The sequence below is a fragment of the Strix uralensis genome, chromosome 11 (genome assembly GCF_047716275.1).
Source record: "Strix uralensis isolate ZFMK-TIS-50842 chromosome 11, bStrUra1, whole genome shotgun sequence".
NCBI classification, from domain to species: domain Eukaryota; kingdom Metazoa; phylum Chordata; class Aves; order Strigiformes; family Strigidae; genus Strix; species Strix uralensis.
In genome coordinates, this window is record NC_133982.1 from 13,820,809 (window position 1) to 13,840,280 (window position 19,472).

Genomic DNA, 19,472 nt, shown 5'->3' on the forward strand with positions numbered 1-19,472 from the left:
AAAATTGTTAACTTTAAATCCAAATGTAATGGCCATGCCTGACTGACTTCCAGACTGGTAGAAGTCACTGAGGGCACATGATTCTGGGGAAGAACAGAGGGACACTCAAGACTCCCGAAATGCCTAGATCTCACTGCAGAAGCTCAAGTCATGAAGGAGGTTTAAATAAGGGGCTTTAATGATTGCTTTTTGGAATAGCTCACTATAGGGCATACAAGGGAAGGGCTCATTCAGCATAGTCCTAAATACCAGAACCATTGTTGAGGTATTAATAGATGGTGACAAAATTTTTATGTAGAATCAACATCTGAAAACCTAAGCGCAAAAAATCTGTTGTAAACTAGTGAGTTGACCCTAAATTGAATTAAGAAGGACGTAAAGTAAAAACCCAATCATTTATTTTAAAAAAAACAAGTTCCAAAATACATGTAAAACTTTAATGTAGCACAACTGCTATCTTCAGAATACAATAATCAGGTCTGGAGGGGGATGCATAGCTGGAAACACAGAGGAAAGCTGCACACCAGGGTGGCTTAATGGCAAAGTCCAGAAGGGGTCTGAGCCAGAGATTGTTCCAAATGGAGAAATTCAGTCCTAGAGAAGGTCACTGGGAGAAAGAATAGGAATAAAAAACAAGTGGAATATAGGGGGGAAATTAAGAGAAAAACTAATACAAATTCGGTGAGTACGCCAAATACAAGAAACCTGTTTAATCAACAGTGATTAATGTGGGTGATAAAGAGTCTATGTTATTTGTGACAACAGGCTTCACTGATCCTACAACTCCTCCTACCCAGAAATAAATTGTTCACATCATGTAAATGTATTTCCACACTGGGTTGTGTGAAGCAGGACTCAATCAGCTCTGGTTTACATGGTCCTGTTCATCTGAGGCCATTTTTTCTCAGGCCTTCCAGTGATCCACACAGGAAGGAAAAGCTCCCTGTGCTCCCCCCAGAACAAAGCTAGGCTTCTTGTATCAGATGGTCTTTGAGAAGCAGCAGAGGTTTCTCATGATACTTCCAGAACAAAATGAGCACAGCTTTGCTGTACTCTCCCCCATAGATGGGAGAGGTGGAGGCCTACTTGCATCCATGTGTTCTTTTGCCCTTGGGTCCTAGTCTTCAAGCATACACATCCTTCATACCTGGACTTCAATTCAACCTCAGTGGTGCTCATCTTTTGAGTCTCTTCAATGTTTAGCATGCTGTTTTTAAGAATTACCACTCTGAGGTGACTGTTTTTCACGGAGAGAGCTTCAGTGCCCTGACTTTGTTCAGAAACAGCAGAGGACAGAAAATATGATCTTTTTTACATCATCCTAATTATATCTCCTGAGTTTTTCCTCACCTCCTCCTCTCCCCCATCATTTGCTTGTGTGTGGCTTTAGCAGAAATAGGAATCTTACCAAAGTCCTGCAACCCATTGTTTCTTTATTTTAAATACAAGGTTCTTTTATTAACTCCAGCTGGTGCACCTCACTGTGCTCACTGTGTTTGCTTTATTAAAATTGAACAGCGTGCAAGTAGGACATTGTAAATCACAAGTGACTGGGCCAGAGGAAGAGGGAGGGAGAGGTAGGGACTCCAATTGTATGACAACAAAGAGAGCATATAAACAGGCTGGGCCTCCTGGCTAATAGAAGCCAAAACTTGTGGAGTACAATTTGCAATTGCTCCCAGGAGGACAGACAAGTGCCAGACAGTTAGCAGGGATAGATGAGAGTGAATAGTTGAATACCTGATGTGTTCTCTCGTATACTGGAACAGAGCTTCTCTAGAGGTCTGGGCATGCAGTAGGAGCTGCCTGCCTCTGCTGTAATCCTTGGGTTTATCTTATATCAGTGCCTGGAAGTGGTCTTGTCTGTGGAGGAAGCCTTGTTAGACCATCCAAGTCTTGGAGAGGGCTTTTAAACCAAGAAAACCAGTACCACTGGGTCCCTCATGGAGAGTGAGGTGGAAGCTGCTCATCCATGATTAAGCAGTATACGTTTTCCAGCTTTGCCTCTTTGTGGCTGGTGGAGGGAATTACATCTCTGCCTGCTTGAACCTCGCGGGCATCCACAGGGACAGTCTGTGTAGGAGGACTCAGCGCAAGTCCAGACAGAAAGACAACAGCTTCCTTCCCTGTTCCAGGACAGTTCCTCTGCTCCCAGCACTCCCTGAAGCTGCAAAATCATCATGGACAAAGGCAACAGCTGTATGAACCGTCCCTAGTTGACACGATGCCCCTGTTGTTGAGCCCTCAGCACCATAGTGAGCTGCCAATCTGCTGCACACTTCAGCTCTGGCAGTGATTTTTCTGGTGTATGTGTGTATGTGATTTGGAAGCTACTCTGCTTGGACCATGTCTCAGTGCCTTCTCTCCTCCAGTGCTCCTCAACCTGTGGGAAAGGCCTCCAGTCACGCGTGGTCCAGTGTATGCACAAAGTCACCGGGCGCCATGGCAGTGAGTGCCCTGTCCTGTCCAAGCCAGCAGCCTACAGGCAGTGCCACCAAGAGGTCTGCAATGAGAAGATAAATGTCAACACAATTACCTCGCCCAGACTTGGTGAGTGAGGGGTGTTGGGGGGAAGATGCCACCTGCAAAGGACCAGACAAAGCCCAAGGTCCCAGTGTGCCCAGCGTGACAAAAGTGGGGCTTCAGAGGATTGCCCAGGGCCAGAAATTAGGAGAGGGCCCCCCGGTCAGACTCCAGACTAAAAGTCTAGTGTGGATAGGTCCTCTCTTATCCATCAATCCCTGCCTCAGATTTTGCCCAGGCTGGAGCGCTCAGCAGTGGATAGACCTGAGAGACCAACAGGAGCACACAAATGGTGGGTGATTGATTGACTGATCGCAGAGGTGAGGGAGCTGACAGGCATATCTTTCTCCATCACAAACACCTTCACACTCTGCTTTTGCTGTGGTGAGTGTAAAGTATGATAATTTATCCATCCATGCCCCAAGAAAAGTACATGACCTCGACAAGTAGAGCATCGCTGTTTTTTTTTTTCTTTTTCCTTTGCTGCAACAAGAATGTGGTTTGATGAATTAATTTGCCCAGGGAGGCAAGAGAACATCCAGCCTCTTTCTGTGAACCCCTTGATTTTCTGTCACTGTCCTTCTCCTCACCCTCCCTGCATCCCCTGTGTACCTGGCTGAGATGAGAATATGATGATAAGCCATCTGTTTCCTGAAATACCTTAACACTGTATTTAAGAAATGTCTCTAGTTAAGAATGCTTCTGTTAATACAAAGTTGTGGGAATCCATGATTTTCCACATCATATTTGCTCAGTTTATAAGGGGATAAAAATATATTTTTCCAAACTTCAGCCCGGTGTGTTCAGTCACAGCTCCAAGAACCAAGCTGGTTTCTTTACATTTCACACATCATCACCAGTAAGATGAAGCTAAACTTAAGGCATCAGCTACACTGACACAGCCTCATCGGTGCCTCCCATTACTTTTCAGTACAAGAGGCTGGGTTGTAAACAAAGCTGCTAAGAGCTTACCAGAAAGAACAGCCTCCACCCTCTCAGCAGAGCCAGTCTTGTAGGCTAAGAAGCCTCTAATACCTATGAAAAGGCAGAGCTGCTAAGTGACAGAGAACCATTTTCTAATAGCACTGTCCAGTATTAAGTAACACTTGAACTAGGACTGGACTTGAAGCTTCTGAACTGAAATTTGTTTCCCAAAAGTTTAACAGATGTTTAAAAGAATATGGGAAATTTTATTCTTGCAAATGCAGTCATACTGAGGAGATTCTAACCTCTTTTTTTTAAGAACATGCGAGAGTACTTCCCAGATATTTTAGCACTAAGAGCATAGTGAAAGGAAAACATTTCATTTGAGAAGTAAGCCCTTGATACACTGATGAGACAAGAAATCCATCCTAATTCACATTTTCGGACAAAGCAATAAAAAGCTCACGTGTTTAGAAGACTGAGGAGGCTCAAGTCCCTGCTGAAAGTAATCTGCAAGTAATTTGGGATGCTTTTGTTTCTAAACCAGGCATGGAATCACCAGGGCCAGAAACAACGATATTTGATATTAGCAGAAAGATATATCATTGAGTGTTTTGCTCTTCCTGCTTATAAACAATTCTCATTGGATTATCATTAACAAAATTTTCTGTTTTCTGCAATGGAAACCTCACCAAAAAAAATTATACAGAAAAAAATTCTGTTAGTTTACAAAACCCATGCTGCCTTGTCCCCACACCAAAATGTTTTTCATCCTGGGTAACATTTTCAGAAGTATCTAAGTGTGGAGTTCACCTCACCTGACTTTCACATCTGTGTCCAGTGTCCCTCAGTGAAGACATATTCAGAGGGGGTTTATTCTGTCTCTCAGGCACCTGACCCATGTCGCTTCCTTGACATGCTTCCTGTCTTACTTCACAACCTATGAGGGACCTTGGACTTCTGAAATATTAGAGTCCTAGCCTTGTTTGTGGCTCAGTGTCTTTCTATTATGTAAGGTCTATCTCAGATGTTCTTGCAAGACGTGTAGTTTATTCAGCTACATCATGTTTTCTGTGCCTGGTTGGAACCATAGCTAGTGGGGAGTGCTGCAGCTCTAACCCCCTCAAAACGCCCCTCTACTGCTGGCAGAGTCAGAAACAGCTCTACCCTCCCTCTGTTTAGGATGGTCACTTCCACTCAAATTTTTTTCTTGCAATAAGTTGTGTGTGGGGTTTTTTTTAATTGGCTTCATGTTCCATTTTTTCTGGGACAGTGCAACCTCATTTCATCAGATTCTATCAAACTTTTGCTTCTTGTCCAACTGAATGAAGCTTCAGTGATAAACATTCCTACTAGTTTTGCTGACATTGTTTTCTGGTGCTTGGCACTGAGACTTACAGCTAAATACAGGATAAGAGCCTTTCCTGGTTTCATCCAGCAGAGATGAGGAACAAGGGACTCAAGATGCTGCTGGGTCAGCACCTTTTGATGTTCTTTAATTAGACCATTGTTTCCCATCTCAGAGGCCACAATATTTGTTTAGAAGATTTTCCAATTATCACAGCATTTGTAAGAATGTTACATATAATTTATAAATCACGTACCGTAAAAAGCACTCACTATATGCATGCATTTTTATCAAGTGTACAGTTTCACTAACATATACTTTTTTTATAAAAGCACATGTAACCCTTTAATTATATTGTCAACAGATTCAGCAACAGTGCCTTTGCGCTGCTTTTCCTCCTGCACAAACCTTTTGTCAGTCTGAGGGAGTTTCTGCCATCCATTTCCCCCTCCCAATAGCTAATTTTTGTCCTACTGTTCTTACTACACTAAGGAGGATTATTTTTATTTCCGATTAATTTATCTTTACATCCATCAAATTGAGTTTGATTTTACTCCTCTGTAAAAATGTTTTCCACCAAGAGGATGATGGCCAGTCCTGAAAGCGTGCCTTCGCAAAACATTCTCCCTGGGATCACACAGCTTCCCATTGACCGCTGTGAGGTGTTCACGTGCTTAAATCTAGGCTGACGCTTTAGACATTTTTTTCATCTAGACCTCTTTGTCACTGAGACAAAATAGGTACAACGTGAGGAGGCTTGCACTCCCCAGCCATGTCCAGGTGCACCCTTGCAGTAAGCACTTCCAAGAGCCTGATATTTCAGTAGAAAGAACATCATCTGATCTCCAGTGCTGACAGTGAGATTGGCCCTTTCTTCCCCCATACGCAGTGATTTTGATCACACCCTCAATGCTGTTCTCTGGCTAATCTGCTAGTTTCTCCTTTCTTTTCTTGTCCAAAGCTGCTCTCACGTACAAGTGCACAGGCGACCAGTGGACAGTGTACTGCAGGGTGATCCGGGAGAAGAATCTGTGCCAAGACATGCGATGGTATCAGCGCTGTTGCCAGACTTGCAGAGACTTTTATGCAAACAAGATGCAGCAGAAGAGTTAATGAACCTGTGCTACTTCTTAGAGTATTACAGCTATTTGTATGTAAATCACGGACTAGTAGGTCTGAGTACTGGAACTTCATGAGTTGCTACAATGTGGTGGATTCCAAAGCATACCTAATAAGACTTGAAACTAATTCTACAGACTGGATACCAAAGTAATCCACTCATCCACCTTAAAAAAACAAACCGAAAGAGTCATCTCAAGGAGCCAATCATTTTATTGTATTTTGACATCCTTACATTTTTCATTAATGCTTTTTACTTTAATATATTAAATCACCAGCCACTGGATGGCTTGCTACCATTAAAGAAAAGGACAAGAGTTGCAAAGTGATTACATTGACTAAGGTTATGGGTACCTCCATGGAGGAAGGCCTCTGGCAAAATAATTCAGCAAAGGTAGAGACATTAATCTTTTAATCTTGGCTTTCATCTGATGTTTTCAATTCCCAACAGTTATCCCACTGTGGAGTGGGCTTGGAGGGACACACATAAATGAAAGGCTTAATTTAAAGAGAGGATTTGCTGTAAAAGCTTGTGAAAACTGATAGCCGGGGATGGACATCTCTGAAATTCCTGCAGAAAACTCAGTACAATTATATCCAACATTCCAAGTCATATTTTTAGAGCAACTAATAGGGACTGCTCTTCTTTCTAATTTTAAAAAAACAATCCTCTCTCCCCAGAATAATATAGTTTCTTTTATGAAACCTAATTTTTCTCTGAGCTTAATGAAATGGAAGCTTATTAACAGCAGTAGATAGTTATTTTTAAACCTAAACCATTTACATGAGATGGAAGAAGTCAGAAATCATTTCATAGAATCATAGAATACCAGGTTGGAAGGGACCTCAAGGATTTCTTGGCCTAATCTCTCCAGTTTTTGGAAGTCAATCAGATAATGAGACTGAATGTTTTTTTTAAGAAGACCATGAAACTGGATAGGATTGGTACAGAACAGGATTTGGAACAAGCTTTGTGTGAAGGATGGAGTGGAGAGTAGAACAGGTGTTTCCTATCTCTTGGCTCTTGTGTGCATCTGAGGTTATGTAGCCTTTTGAGTCAAAAGTAGTCAGGGATACAAAACATTCAAAGTGTAATCTTGAGCTTGTTGAAGCCGTAAGGCTAAGACTTCCGTTGCCTTCAGTAAGGGTTAGGGTTTTACTCACTGTATTTTAACGCTTCCTGTCTTACTTTTGTGGTGCTATCAGGTTTGGTGCTATCAGATCGGTGCTATCAGAGCACTTAGCAAGTGCTGCATATATGATACCCTCTTCTATGTCTCTGCACTTTAAACCAAACTCCTCTCTGAGATGTGAGACTTGAAACAGGAGCTCTACCCAGGGCAGAGTTTGTCCCCTCCGTTAGTCCTACAGATCAATGTCTCCCTGTCATATCTTGCTCCAACATGTATCGTTTCCCTTGCCAGGGTCCAAGGTCAGTTGTGCAGTGGTTAAGTTACAGCCCACTCTTCATGATACGAACAGAGCCGTGTGGATGAATTGCAGCTTTGTACTCGCTCTAGAACTGCGTGTTACTGTTTTAGTCCTTGGAGATGAGTGCAGAACTAAGCCCAGCTACTACCCCCAGCCCCTGGGCCAGTCTGGATTGCAGCTCACACCTGTCCTCAAGTTGTCTTTGTTGCTGTTGTCTCTTTTTTTCAATGCAAGGAGGGATAAAGACTCTTAGTACCTAATATATCTTTAAAGTAACTTCTTCTTCCTTATTACAATCCTTTCAATATCCAGGACCTCACTGGAATAACTCATTAGCATTTTATTAAGGGCTAAGTTTTTCAAGCACAGGGAGCTAATGTTCATTAACAGACTATTACTGTGTGGGCTTCACATTTGCATCTGTGCCTATTAGTGCCAATGAGCGTGTGTGCACACAAGGGCTGGCCTGTATGCACAAAGGCACATTTGCACACAATTTTTTCTCAAGTGCCTGTCTCAGATAGATCTGCTTTCCAATGCCCCAGATGATTTTCTCTATCAGGGAAATGATTCCAACTTGGTTTTTGTTATACTGGATGTTCTTTTGGCATTTTACAGTCAGGATCAGACCTCCTTCTTCTGTTATTCCTACCCTGTAGCCCAAACACAGAGGTTGTGTTACTACTTAGGAAGTTGTCAACGGAAAACCTTGCTGGCAGGGGTGACAGGGAAGATTTAGGCAATACCACGGTGATGTTCAGTTAGGCAAATTAATAGGTAGATGAACTGCTAATGAGAAAGTTCCATGAGATTGGAGAGAGCCCGGAGGACCTGATTTATATTGATAGTTCACAGTGGTAGTTTTTCCCCTTGCCTGTTGTCATGCCCTGCCTGTACAGCAGGGCTGCGACTGTCCTTGCTGCCTCCCTACCACCACAGCCACCTCACAGCAGCTTGGCTGAGATGGGTCCCCTTACACCCTTTGCTTGGTTTGTAGTTTGCTTTTTTTTTTTTTAATGGGCAACATTTGCCCATGAAGTGGCCTGGCCCAATGAAACATGCCCCCCTTGCTGATCATTTTTGGCATTACTAACACTCAAGTTGCGCTGTTGAAGGATTTGCCATCGGACTTCTCTGTTATCTTGGAATAACACCATGTGCATTTATTATAATGAGAATCAAAGGTGCTTTTAAAATAGCAGGGGTCATTTTTCCTTCCGGTGCTGATCTGTCATCCTCTCTAGGCAAAGGTGAGCTCCTAGAAAGGTGCATAGGAGAGGAAGGATTTTAATTCTTATGTTTTTCACTAATAATTCACTATTGGCCACTGTCCAGAACAGGATACTAGGCTAGTTAGACCTGTGGGCTGTTCCACTGTGCTAGGTTCTGGACACCAAAGGACATTTGGGTCCACGTTCTGGATCCTACTTAAGGAAACGTGAATTTACAAGGAATTCTTTCAAATGTCTGAGCACTGAAAAAACCACCTCACTTGCGCTCACAGCCCACAGATTAGTGTGCATCAACCTTTTTTTTTTTACAACCAGAAACCAACATTAATTAAAAACTGATGGCACAACACAGCTTCATTTTATTACATTCTCTTACTTCATATGGTGACAACCTTCCCATTTTATAATAGCCAGAAAAATAATAATACTAAAAAAGTTAAATTGTGTTCAATACTCCTGCACTTCTGTTTTGTATCATTTTATAGGAGCTTTACTATGAATTTACAGCTATGCTCTGCCCTCAGTTACTACATACTGGTGAAAAGAAAGCTGTTTGTTTCAGTGTATCTATGACAATACTTTTTTTAGTTGTTCGTAAGAGATTGACACTCTTTTGATTACAGTGGTGGTATTTCCATATTGTAAACAATACTCTGTACTGTTACTAAAGTACTGTACATTTCTAGTTGCACAATTGTGTTATTGAGTGTAGATTCTCACTATCTCATGTATGGTGCTATTTTTTGTTGGTGGAAAAGAATCTTAGCAGTCGATTATTGCTTGATATTTTATTATAATACAGGGATATATTCTCCATGGCAATAATATCATTTAAGTTTTTCATTACAGAGTGAAATGTATATATTTTTTCCATTAGCTAATTTGCATATGTACTGTATCCATGGTAATTTTCTTTTTGGTGCTGGTTATAAATAGAAAAGATAAAAACAGTCAAACTGAATGGAACCAGTTGTAAATGAAAACCAAAAAAAAAAAGAAAAGAGGATCATTCCATTTTGAAAAAATTGAGTATGTTGAATAATAAATTTATTTTTTCCATAACAACTTTAATAAGGTTTCTGAACTTGAAAAAAATACAAAGCAAACCAAACAGCTAGCATGAAAATTAAGAGAAAGGAGTGAAGCTGTAAGTAGTACATTATGCATCTGTCTAATACTGGACTGAGACTGAGATTTGGTTAAATCTAGGCCAACTGTTTGATAGCTGTGGTAGGTGTAAAAGGTCGTTTGTCAGTAAAATTCTGGCATCTCAGAGTTCCCAGTGCGCTAACAAATCAAGAAATGATGGGTCTTGTCCTGGTCGGGTTGCAAAATAAAGCGCAGGGAATGTTAATACCTGATTAATGCCTTGCAAGGTCTGTGGTCAGTGACACAACAGTAGAAAATGCCTGTCTGGAAAAAGTGAGCCAGGCTGCATTTGGGGTATCGCTGTGTACGCCTGAGCAGGCTGCGGGGAAGGTAAAGCTTATACATGCGGGGAGGGACATTTTGCAAGTGCTTTTGAGAAAGGTTGCTTTCAATGTATGTTGGAGCTGAGATGAAGTGGCAGCTTGCTGTATGTTTAATGGTAGCTGCTCCACAGGCGCAACCTGATAATGAAGACTGCTGAGCATGTGGAAATTTATATTGGAGCAAAACTATCCCATCCATTGGAAAGGTATCTACATAACCTAGCTGCACACTTCCCTGGTGTGAAATAAACAGAATTACTTCAGTGCCAAGTGTTTTGGATGTCTTTGTTGTAGGTACTAGCCAGAATCTTTGTACTATTTCACTCCCCCCTCAACATGGTGAAGATGTTTTTTGCAGATATCTTCACACAGCTAGACCTGCAGGATCCTGTCCCGGCCTGTCTTACAAAAATGCCATCATCCGTATCCTGTTCCAGCTCAATTCTTGTTAAAAGGACACTTCTTGGAGATGGGAGCATTTCTAAAACAGGCTTAAAAACAAACCGAAGCATGGTTGATGTGAGAGTCCTCCTCCCAAAATGATTTCCAGAAATGGAGTTTATACTTACATTAAAAATAGAGCTCATTTACTGATCTCATGCTGGCTTCTTGGTAACGGCACAACACTGATAGGCTTCCTGGTTTTCAGAGGTAGCCTTAGGAGATACCAGCCCAGCTGCCATTATACATGTGACTGTTAACAGCAGCAAAATTGTAGAAACTCCATCCAAGTGTTGCTGTATATTAACACATCATCGTGTTTGTGTATTGCCTGGAGTCAACATATGATTGCAATTGTTGACCTGTTTAAACAATAAAACAGCTATAAGCCTTTGGAAGCCAAAAGGCTTTACACTAAGCTAGGATATGGCAATGGGTGGGAGGGGTGTAAGGAATGCTGTCATACATTTGGCTTGAAATTTTCCTGGTATGTGCCAATATCTCTTCTATAAATCCAGTAGGCTTATATACTTAGTTTGCCTATTTTGCATGTAGCAGTTTGCTGTTTTTTTCTTATTCCTAATCCCCATCTTCTAACCAAGAAACCAGATGATTTGAAGCCATTGTCCTTCCCTGTGATCTTAGTTGTCTTTTTATTTAAGTCACCTCAGCCAAGATCATTAAAGGCAGGTGGGGTCAGATGGCTTTGGTGCTCTGGTACAGAAGTACCAGGAGGAAAGTATAATCCCTCCTCAGCTGCTTGGAGCTCAATTCTGCATCCACCAACCCCACCTGCTTCCTTCACTCTGTTGCAAGTCCTGGTGTACACGGCAGCCGTAGCTGCCTCTTGGTCCCTTGCAGCAAGGTGGCGGGACTCTGCTTTCTCTGGAAGGAAATTTCTTTCCAAAAAGCTCAATATGGATCATCTTATCCTGGCATGAGCCCCATGCATCACCCAGAGTACCACTTTTGGAGGACCTTGCTCTGCTGGTAGAGTGAAAACTGCATGTTCCTGTGTGCTTTTCCTAACACCCCTGGTCCATTGGGAAAGGTGTGTTTTCTCATTGAAGAGTGTTGGCACAAACGCCAATATGCTGTGGAGTTCCAGGCAGAGAAGAACCATGCCAGAAGCACTCACACTTCTGATGGTGTAAGAAAAGAAGCCCTGGTAACCTACTTGCTGGCAAGTTACTTGCTTCACTTGCTGTCCTGCTGCTGTATGAATATAGTGCACAAAGAAACAGGCAGGCTGTGGGAACTGCTCCTGAACAGCATTTCTTCTTCCAGTACTTGGACCTGTGCTGAATATGTTTGATTGTACTCCATACCACTTACACTTCAGCGTCCTTCTGTTTATCTCAATTTGGAGGCAGGTCAGTGGGAAGACAGGAGTTCCTCAAATGCTGCTAATGCACAAAGACCAGTTATCTTTTCCGTGAGCATTTTTTTTGTCCTTTTATCATGTCTCTGGCTTCTCTTCACACTCTTCAGAAGTGGGCTGGTCTGCCTGGAGAGAGACTTTCCAACAGCATAACTGCCTTGGACAAGCAGGATTGAAGCATCTTCACTTTGGATGGGAAGAACTGTCTGTTTGTAAAAGGAGAGTTTAAACAAGAGAGTATATAAGCAGAGAGGGACCACAGACTCCCCTTAGCAGTAACTACCCAGAAGGTAATCAGAGAGTCTCCAAAGCTGACCTCCATGTGTCTTGCATCTCCTTGCCTTTCATGCCACTTTCATGTGACAGACCCCACGAAGAATGCCTGGAGGCTGCACTGTACCACATTTATTATTTTGTCAGAGCTGCCGTGTCTGCCAAATGGTGGCCAGACACTCAGACAGACTTTCCCAATTAGCAGAGTCCTGCAGCTAATGTCTGGGGCTTGCGTATGTGTTCCCTGTGCATTACCACAGCCGAGACGCTGGCCGGGCCACATGGCCTGGGGTAGGTATCTGCCTCGGCCGCTGGGCTGGAGAGAAGCAGCTGGGCTTTCTTGAAAGTTGTGGTTTTCCTCAGCATCTCTCATTTGGCTGTGAAAGGCTCCTGTTTGGGTGTTTCATCCTTTCATCCCTCTGTGGCCTGGCTGGAGCTGGAGCCTCCGGTGTGACTTATCTGGGTCATGTCACAGGCCTTGGCATCCTCCTCGACCTTGGGAGAGAGCGACTTTGCATGCTCGCCACAGTGGAGCCCACAGGGTATCGGTGTATGGGGCTGGCTCCTGGCACAGCTCAGTCTCCAGGTGAGCCCTTGCATCCTTGGTGTCTCCAGCCTCTCCTGAGCTTCAGGGGCTTATAGCAGTCTCAGTGTAACTCCAGAGATGCTTGACTTGTCCTTCCTCCTCTATTTCCCACAGGCCCATTTTGTGGCCTTGCCCTCCCTGCATGAGCATTGTCCCTTTCCCCTCTTCCTCTGCTTGCAGCTGCTTTGTCCCCCACAAACTTGCTTTGCACCCACCAGAAACTTCACCACCTTTGCAGTCTATAGAGAATACCTTCCCTCATCTGCTCAAGTGCTTTTAGTCTCCCCCCTCAGCCCTCTGAAGAAAAATCTTTTTCTCATCATACTCCTGTAATAGCCTTATGACTCCCCTTGCTGTTGCTTTCTGGATGGTTTTTGTTCTGAGGTCTTTTATAATGAGTCAGTGTTCTTTGTGCGGTGGCACTTAGACTCTACACCCAGACATGTGGATGCTGGAAAGGCCATGCCCAAAGAAATGATCCTTCTCTCAAGAGTGGTCCGGGGGAAAATGCAGATTCCCAAAGCAGCTAGCTGGGGTTATTGCCAGCAGCAATCTGAAAAGGCATGGAGATGAGCATAGACCGCTTCTGAATCGAGTGAGTAAGCCTGTACTGTGGTTACTGCACTGGCAGGGGAGGGAAAGGGATATTCCCCACTGGTTTTATATCCTCAGACACATTTTTTGGAAGTAGCAAAGGGTAAAATTCACATCACTTCAGAGATGCCCCTTACAGAAACTGGGCTGCAAAATCCAGCCCCAAGCCTGGATACTGCTCAAAATGTGGGCTGGCAGAGAGGGAAATGCTCATTTGTTCAGCAGGAGGAGAGCGCTGGTAGCACGCCAGTCTGGGCGGCTGGCTCCGCTACCCCAAAAAGCGTCAGCTGTTGAAAGATCACTGACAGTTTTCTGTAAGGTCACTGCATACTACAACATCATTGTGCAGCCATCCTGGAGACAGGCAGTGGAACTATTCAGACTGTTGATGAATTGGTGAAAAAGGGGTATCCTCTAACAGGATCTTTAGGTTGCACAAAGATCAGTGCAACCACGGCCTGGCCAGCAAAGCCAGACAAGCCATTCTTGGGTGGGTTTTTTTTTATTTTCTTGGAAAATACATTATTTGAACATTTTGCAGCTTCCATTTATTTCCCCAGCTCTGTATTTTTCCCCTTGATTTTGTCTCTAATGGCAAAAAGACCCAACCAGACTGCAGCTTTGTTTGGCACCAAACTTCCCTCCTGAGATGATCACACAAGAAGTCTTTTATCACTTCGGCGGCTCTGAGCCAGAGCTGCTTGTGGTGGAAGTCGCCGGGACTGTAACCCCGGGCTGTCGTGGGACGAGAGTCAAGCTCGGGCTGTCAGCAAGGCGAGTTGCAGCAGTCGGAGCCCCTGCCAGGACACGTCAGTACTTCTGACTGCTTCCCCCGGTGCTGCTCTCATTAAGGAAAAGGTATGAAATCCACATCTAGATTGAATTAGTCCTTTAAAAAAATTAAGTGTTGTTTAAAATATAAATCCTGTCCAGAATCATGGTCTAATTCCTTAGGAAATCATTATAAATCGAACCTCCCCTGCTCCCCACTGCCTAATAACACCATGTCACATCTCAGTTTTCTCACAGAGCTGATTCACCTTCTGTGCCACTTGTGCTGCGTTGGCTTCGGCACCATCACCTCTGCTTTATGCCCAGGTACGTGTCAAGGAAGGAGGGTCCTGCTGAGCTACCAGACTGCTGGTCTCCAGCCACTCTCGCTCACAGCTGCTTCCCCACATCGTTTCGCAACGCCAGCCAACAACACCTTGAAGAGGAGACTGTGACCCTGAGCCCAAGAAGTCGCATTTCCCAGAGGGTAAGGAAGATTCCAGCCGTTTTGTTTTTTTTTCCCAACCAATTTTGCTGAAGAAACAATTTTAAAGGGGAAAAAGAAAAACCACACTGTTGTGTAAGCAAGATGGAAAACAGCTTTCTGTGGGTTCCCAGGTATTTATGTGCCATTCTCTCTGCAACATTTTTAGCAACAGCATTGCTTGTGGCTGGCTGGCTATTAAGTACGGATGGTTTTGCAACAGCTGTGTGCACGGTACCTTCCTTCGCAAGCAGCGCCTTGTCCCTGGCTGTCCCCATGGCTCGGTTTATTTGTATGCAAGGCAACTGTGAGGTTATCGAGGCTTTCCATCAGCTGTGCAAACTCACAGCAGAATCAGCTGTGTGGGTGTCCCTTTCTGAGAATTACAGCTTTTGGGTAGTACGCTCTTGGGCAGCTCCTGTGAGAGATCTGGTCTTAACTATCTCTCCAGAGGAATTGCTGCTTGTGCTAATACTACAAGCTATGGAGTGTCTATAGCCATATGTATGAGAAAGAAAATGCATATTTGCTTGTTTGTTTTCCAGCCTCCCCATAGAATGCTTCTAAAAGCAGAAGTATCTTTCACTATGGAAAAAATTGACAAAAACATCCTCATATTTGTCAAAATTTTCTTAGATGTTTTTCAGGGTATCGCTAAGACCAGCCAGGCTCCTCCCTTTTCCTCCCCTGCCTTACCCCAAATACTTCCATTTTTGGCTAAAAAATCTCAAGTTTGGGATTTTTTTACCAACAATGTCAGCCAAAACCCAAGCTCTTTTCTCTAATTTTTCCACTTAATTTTTAAACTGTCTTCTGGCAAAACAGAAATATTGTTTTGATGGAAAATTTTCAACCAGCTCTGCTCATTAGTTTCTGCCAACAGTCATACAGGCAAAACAGTGCATCTTCCAAGAGAGGAGACTGTCCGAAGGGCCGAACACGAGGCAGGTGATGACTAACACTTCTCTCCCCAGCTCTGTGCCCCAGCCAGCATTGTGCTCTCTTGCAGGCTTCAGCCCTTAATGAGAGCCATCTTTCTAGAGATGTTTCCAGCCTAAATCTCTCTTGGCAAGTCAGCTCAGTAATTCAGGTACTTTGCCAGGTTAAAGGAAGATGTGGGTGGCACAGAAGGATCTCCTCTGACTGAAGGACTGCAAGACTCAGAGGAGCCAGCCATGTTGTGCATCCCTTATCCGCGTTGACTAATATTTGGACCCCTCCAGGCAAGTACCGGTCGGCGAGGAAGGGTGGGGAGATGGGGCTAGTCCAGCTCACTTTCAGAGCAAGCTTCAGTGTGCTGTTGTTTAACGGAGACACTTAGATACGCCAGCAGCTGAGCCACACACAGCCATGAGCAGTCTCCGTGTAACCCTGAGGACCTCCAGGGACAAGACCCTAAAGTGGCTGACAGGCTGAAATAACACCAGTCATGTCACTGCTGTGTATCTATTACCCATCTGTCCATGGCGAAGGGGTTTTTCACACTGAATCTGGAGCATGAATTCAAGGGGAGCCCAGCACCTCTCATTTCCTGGGTTCCTGTGATGAACTGGGAGACAAAGAAGGACTATGTTTTTGCAGAGTGGGGCAGAAGCCAAATTTCAGAGTTTGGCCTCTGCAGCCAAAGCAGCATCTGCCCATTGGCTACATGGGCAGTGGCCTCAGGGGATAGCCATCCCTCAGCAGTCCCTAATATTTGCAGAGTGCTCTCCGATCTTTCAGTGAAAGACCTTTTAAATGTGCAAAAGTTTATAGCCCTTCTCTGACCATTGCTGATTTTAGAGGGTTAAGTTTGGAACAGGAAATACAGTGACTAAAGGAAAGCCATTAATATTAAATTCTACCCTTTGCCAGATAGTCTTGTGTTATCTTTGCTCTTTCATGAAATATTTTCTAGTTTTCCTTGCAGGGCATTCTTCACAGGGGTAGCAACTGAGGAGCTGTAACTTGGCACATCTCCACCTGCTTTTCTGTAGCAGTCCACATTTGTGCTCTGGGATTTGAAGAATTTCCTTTGCCTCTAGAATTGATATGCAAACAGTCAGCTGTACAGACATCAATCTGTCCCATACACACGCCGTGTGACCTAAGAAATAATACAGGTGGTCAGCACCATGCTGGTGACTCCTGAATCTCTGGAGCAAACAGACTCATTTTACTATGCCTAGAAGACGGGAGGTCCTGTATACACCCTCCAGTAACGTAATCTGCTGTGCTTGACTGATCACAAAACACCCACCAAGATTTCCCTAACAAAATTCTTGATTTTTGCCAAGGAAAGCAAAGATTTGCAGGAAATGAGAGCTGTGACCTTACCACTTCACAAACAGCTTGAAGATCTCACGACGCTCATCTCAGCAGAGAGATGCTCATGCCAGAGCAAACGTAGAGCCCTGTGTGGTCAGCGCACAGCTCTTCCAGCATCCCTTTCTTTACCTCCTCCAATAGGCATCCACTCTGCTGTGATAACAGCAGAAATGGGCCAACTTAGTCTTCTCCTGCCTGTTTGCTGTGTTGCTGTAAGTCACACTATGTATAGGAAGTGCTATGTGAGCAAGTATGGAATGAGGGATGTTAAAACTGGGAGAGGTGAGTGTTGCTAGCTGCATAGCCCAGCTCATACCATTTCTCCCAGTAGTGATCTCATCACAGCCTAAAGCTGTGTGCTTGAGCTGCTGTGCACCCTGGGGGCAGTTAAAGCCTAAGGGGAGATTTTCAAACAGAAAGAAATGGGACTCTAGAGAGCCCCATAACTCTAAGCAAGTTGTTGTCTAGGGCAATCGCCATTTCCGTTAAAAAGGTCTTCCATTTCCCATTGATACTTCTCAGGTTGCAAGGAGAGCCATTCTTCTGCTCCTGAAGGCCCTAGCTGCAGACACAGCCTTGGAAGGGAAGCTTGCTCTCATGGCTACGGCGAAGGAATGGGAAGCACGAGATCTGGCATGAAGTCCTGCTCCCATTGAAGCCAGTGGGATGTTTGCCATTGGCTTCAGGAGAAGCCAAGATTTCAGTCTGCAGCCAGATTTGCTGGTGTGTTGAGCTGTGCTGAGAGCAGGACCAGAAACGGTTCTTGGTTTCCTGATAAAGCTGTTACTGCCTCAGCTCCTCTGCTGCAGATAGCTGGTTTCTCACCTCACATTGCCCCCTGCTTGCTTTCATGTTTTCAAATCTTATTCTTAGGCCAGAAACTCTTTGAGGAGGAGACACTGGCTGCATGGTTTATGCCTGTTGTACTGTCCCATGACTGGAGTTCCTGGACATCCCCACCCACAAAATCATCCCCTCCATTGTGGATTATGGACAGCGCAAGAGGATGGCATAAAGCAGTAGCAGAGGGCTGGGATAAGTGGCTTAAATGAAGTAAAACACATAGGATTTACTCCAGGTGAGTAACAGTGCCTTTTCCTTAAGGCAGTGGCTTGAGTCAGCTCTAGAATTAACTCTGAGTGGTTCAAGAGAGCCTGGAGAGATTTGTAAAGGTGGTCCAGGGATGGACTTCCCTGCTTCACACTTCACACCAACATGAACTGTTGGTAATCTTGATATTTTAAACACCCCTTTTTCTCTTGTCTCCTCTCTTGCAAGATTCGGTGGAAGCCAAATTGTGATAGTGATGAGCTATGGTATAGGTATTCACGAGCCTGATAGTAAACCTTTCCCAAATTATTATTGTTCCCCCTGCTAATAAGCCACCTCAAAGCTTGCCATGCTGCTGCAGTGACATAAGTGTTACGTAGGGCATTATATAGTGCTCCCCGATGCATTACACGCCCTTCTGCCAGCTCTTGCAACCCACACAGCATCCACATTTGGGCAGGGTTTGTGGCCTCCTCTGAAAAGCAGATGAAGGAAGCAATTTCAGAGTGGATTGGGATTATTGTGTTATACCAAACAGCCCCATTTTGGCCCATACAGGTCCCGTTGTTTTTATTTGAATGGACACATGGTGGAGCCTCTGTATGCCAAGGTAAAGAGACATTGCAAATAATTCTTGTTCTTTATTTATTTCTCCCTGACCAGGACTTCTCTTTCTATTCATTGTGTGGGTTTAGTCTCTACTGCCCCTTTCTGGGAACATCTGTAAACGCATCACATCTGTAAAAAAAGGCATGAAGGTTTATCTCCTGGACCAAGAAGGTTCCCTGGCTTTCATCACCTCTCCAGATGCCATGTTTGACATCACTTTCTCCTCCTGGCTAGCCATAGCTTGTGTTCTCTGGCCATCTGGGACTTCATCTTGTTCCTTGGACATTTCCACAAAGAGTAGCTGGTGGGAGAGTCTTTCTGGTAAGTTGAAACCATTGTGATGTATTTTTTCCCTACAAGCAAGGAGTTTGTAAGGGTAGATGCTTAAAGTCGAGGTAATGTTGATCATATAGAGATCCACAGCTAATAGTTTTGCTATGATTTTCTCCAGCAAGCGAAGCAAAGCTACCAGAAGTTCAGTGCTGGTGCAGGAGCACACCCCAGTGTTAACTCTTTAGGCACAAATATTTTTTACAGGCAAAAATACTTTTTCCTCCAGTAATAAATGGGGAAGAATGAGGAGGAAAGCAAAGAAAAAACCCAAATGATGCAGTATCCTCTCCTGATTGCTTAGCTTAGCTCTGCAGCACCATTTCCCATCTGTCTTTCACATCATTCTGAGATTGTTCCTCAAGAGTATCTTATCAATAGATCCTTTCTCAACTTAGTGACTGCCTCTGAGCCAACTTTTTTTTTTCTGGTTCAGTGGCTGGCACAATGTTTGCATGAACTCTAAACTGTCAACTTGTTGCCCTTCTATTTTCTTTGCTAATATGATCACCACCAGCTCTCATGTTTCCTAGCTCAAGTACAATCAAACAAAATGAACCAGAATAAGCAGAGAATTAGTGCTCATTCTTTCTTAAC

The 19,472-nt window shown here is 43.9% G+C and overlaps 1 protein-coding gene across 1 annotated transcript in view; it reads left to right on the top strand.

Annotated features, from left to right (window-relative positions):
* ADAMTS17 (ADAM metallopeptidase with thrombospondin type 1 motif 17) overlaps positions 1 to 6,029 on the top strand; it is a 192,710-nt gene extending 186,681 nt beyond the window's left edge. The window contains exons 21-22 of the mRNA XM_074880340.1: positions 2,373 to 2,550; positions 5,757 to 6,029. Coding sequence (XP_074736441.1) covers positions 2,373 to 2,550; positions 5,757 to 5,908 — 330 coding nt within the window. The 3' untranslated portion in view covers positions 5,909 to 6,029. The remainder of the gene's footprint in view (positions 1 to 2,372; positions 2,551 to 5,756) is intronic.
* The last annotated feature ends 13,443 nt before the right edge of the window (positions 6,030 to 19,472 follow it).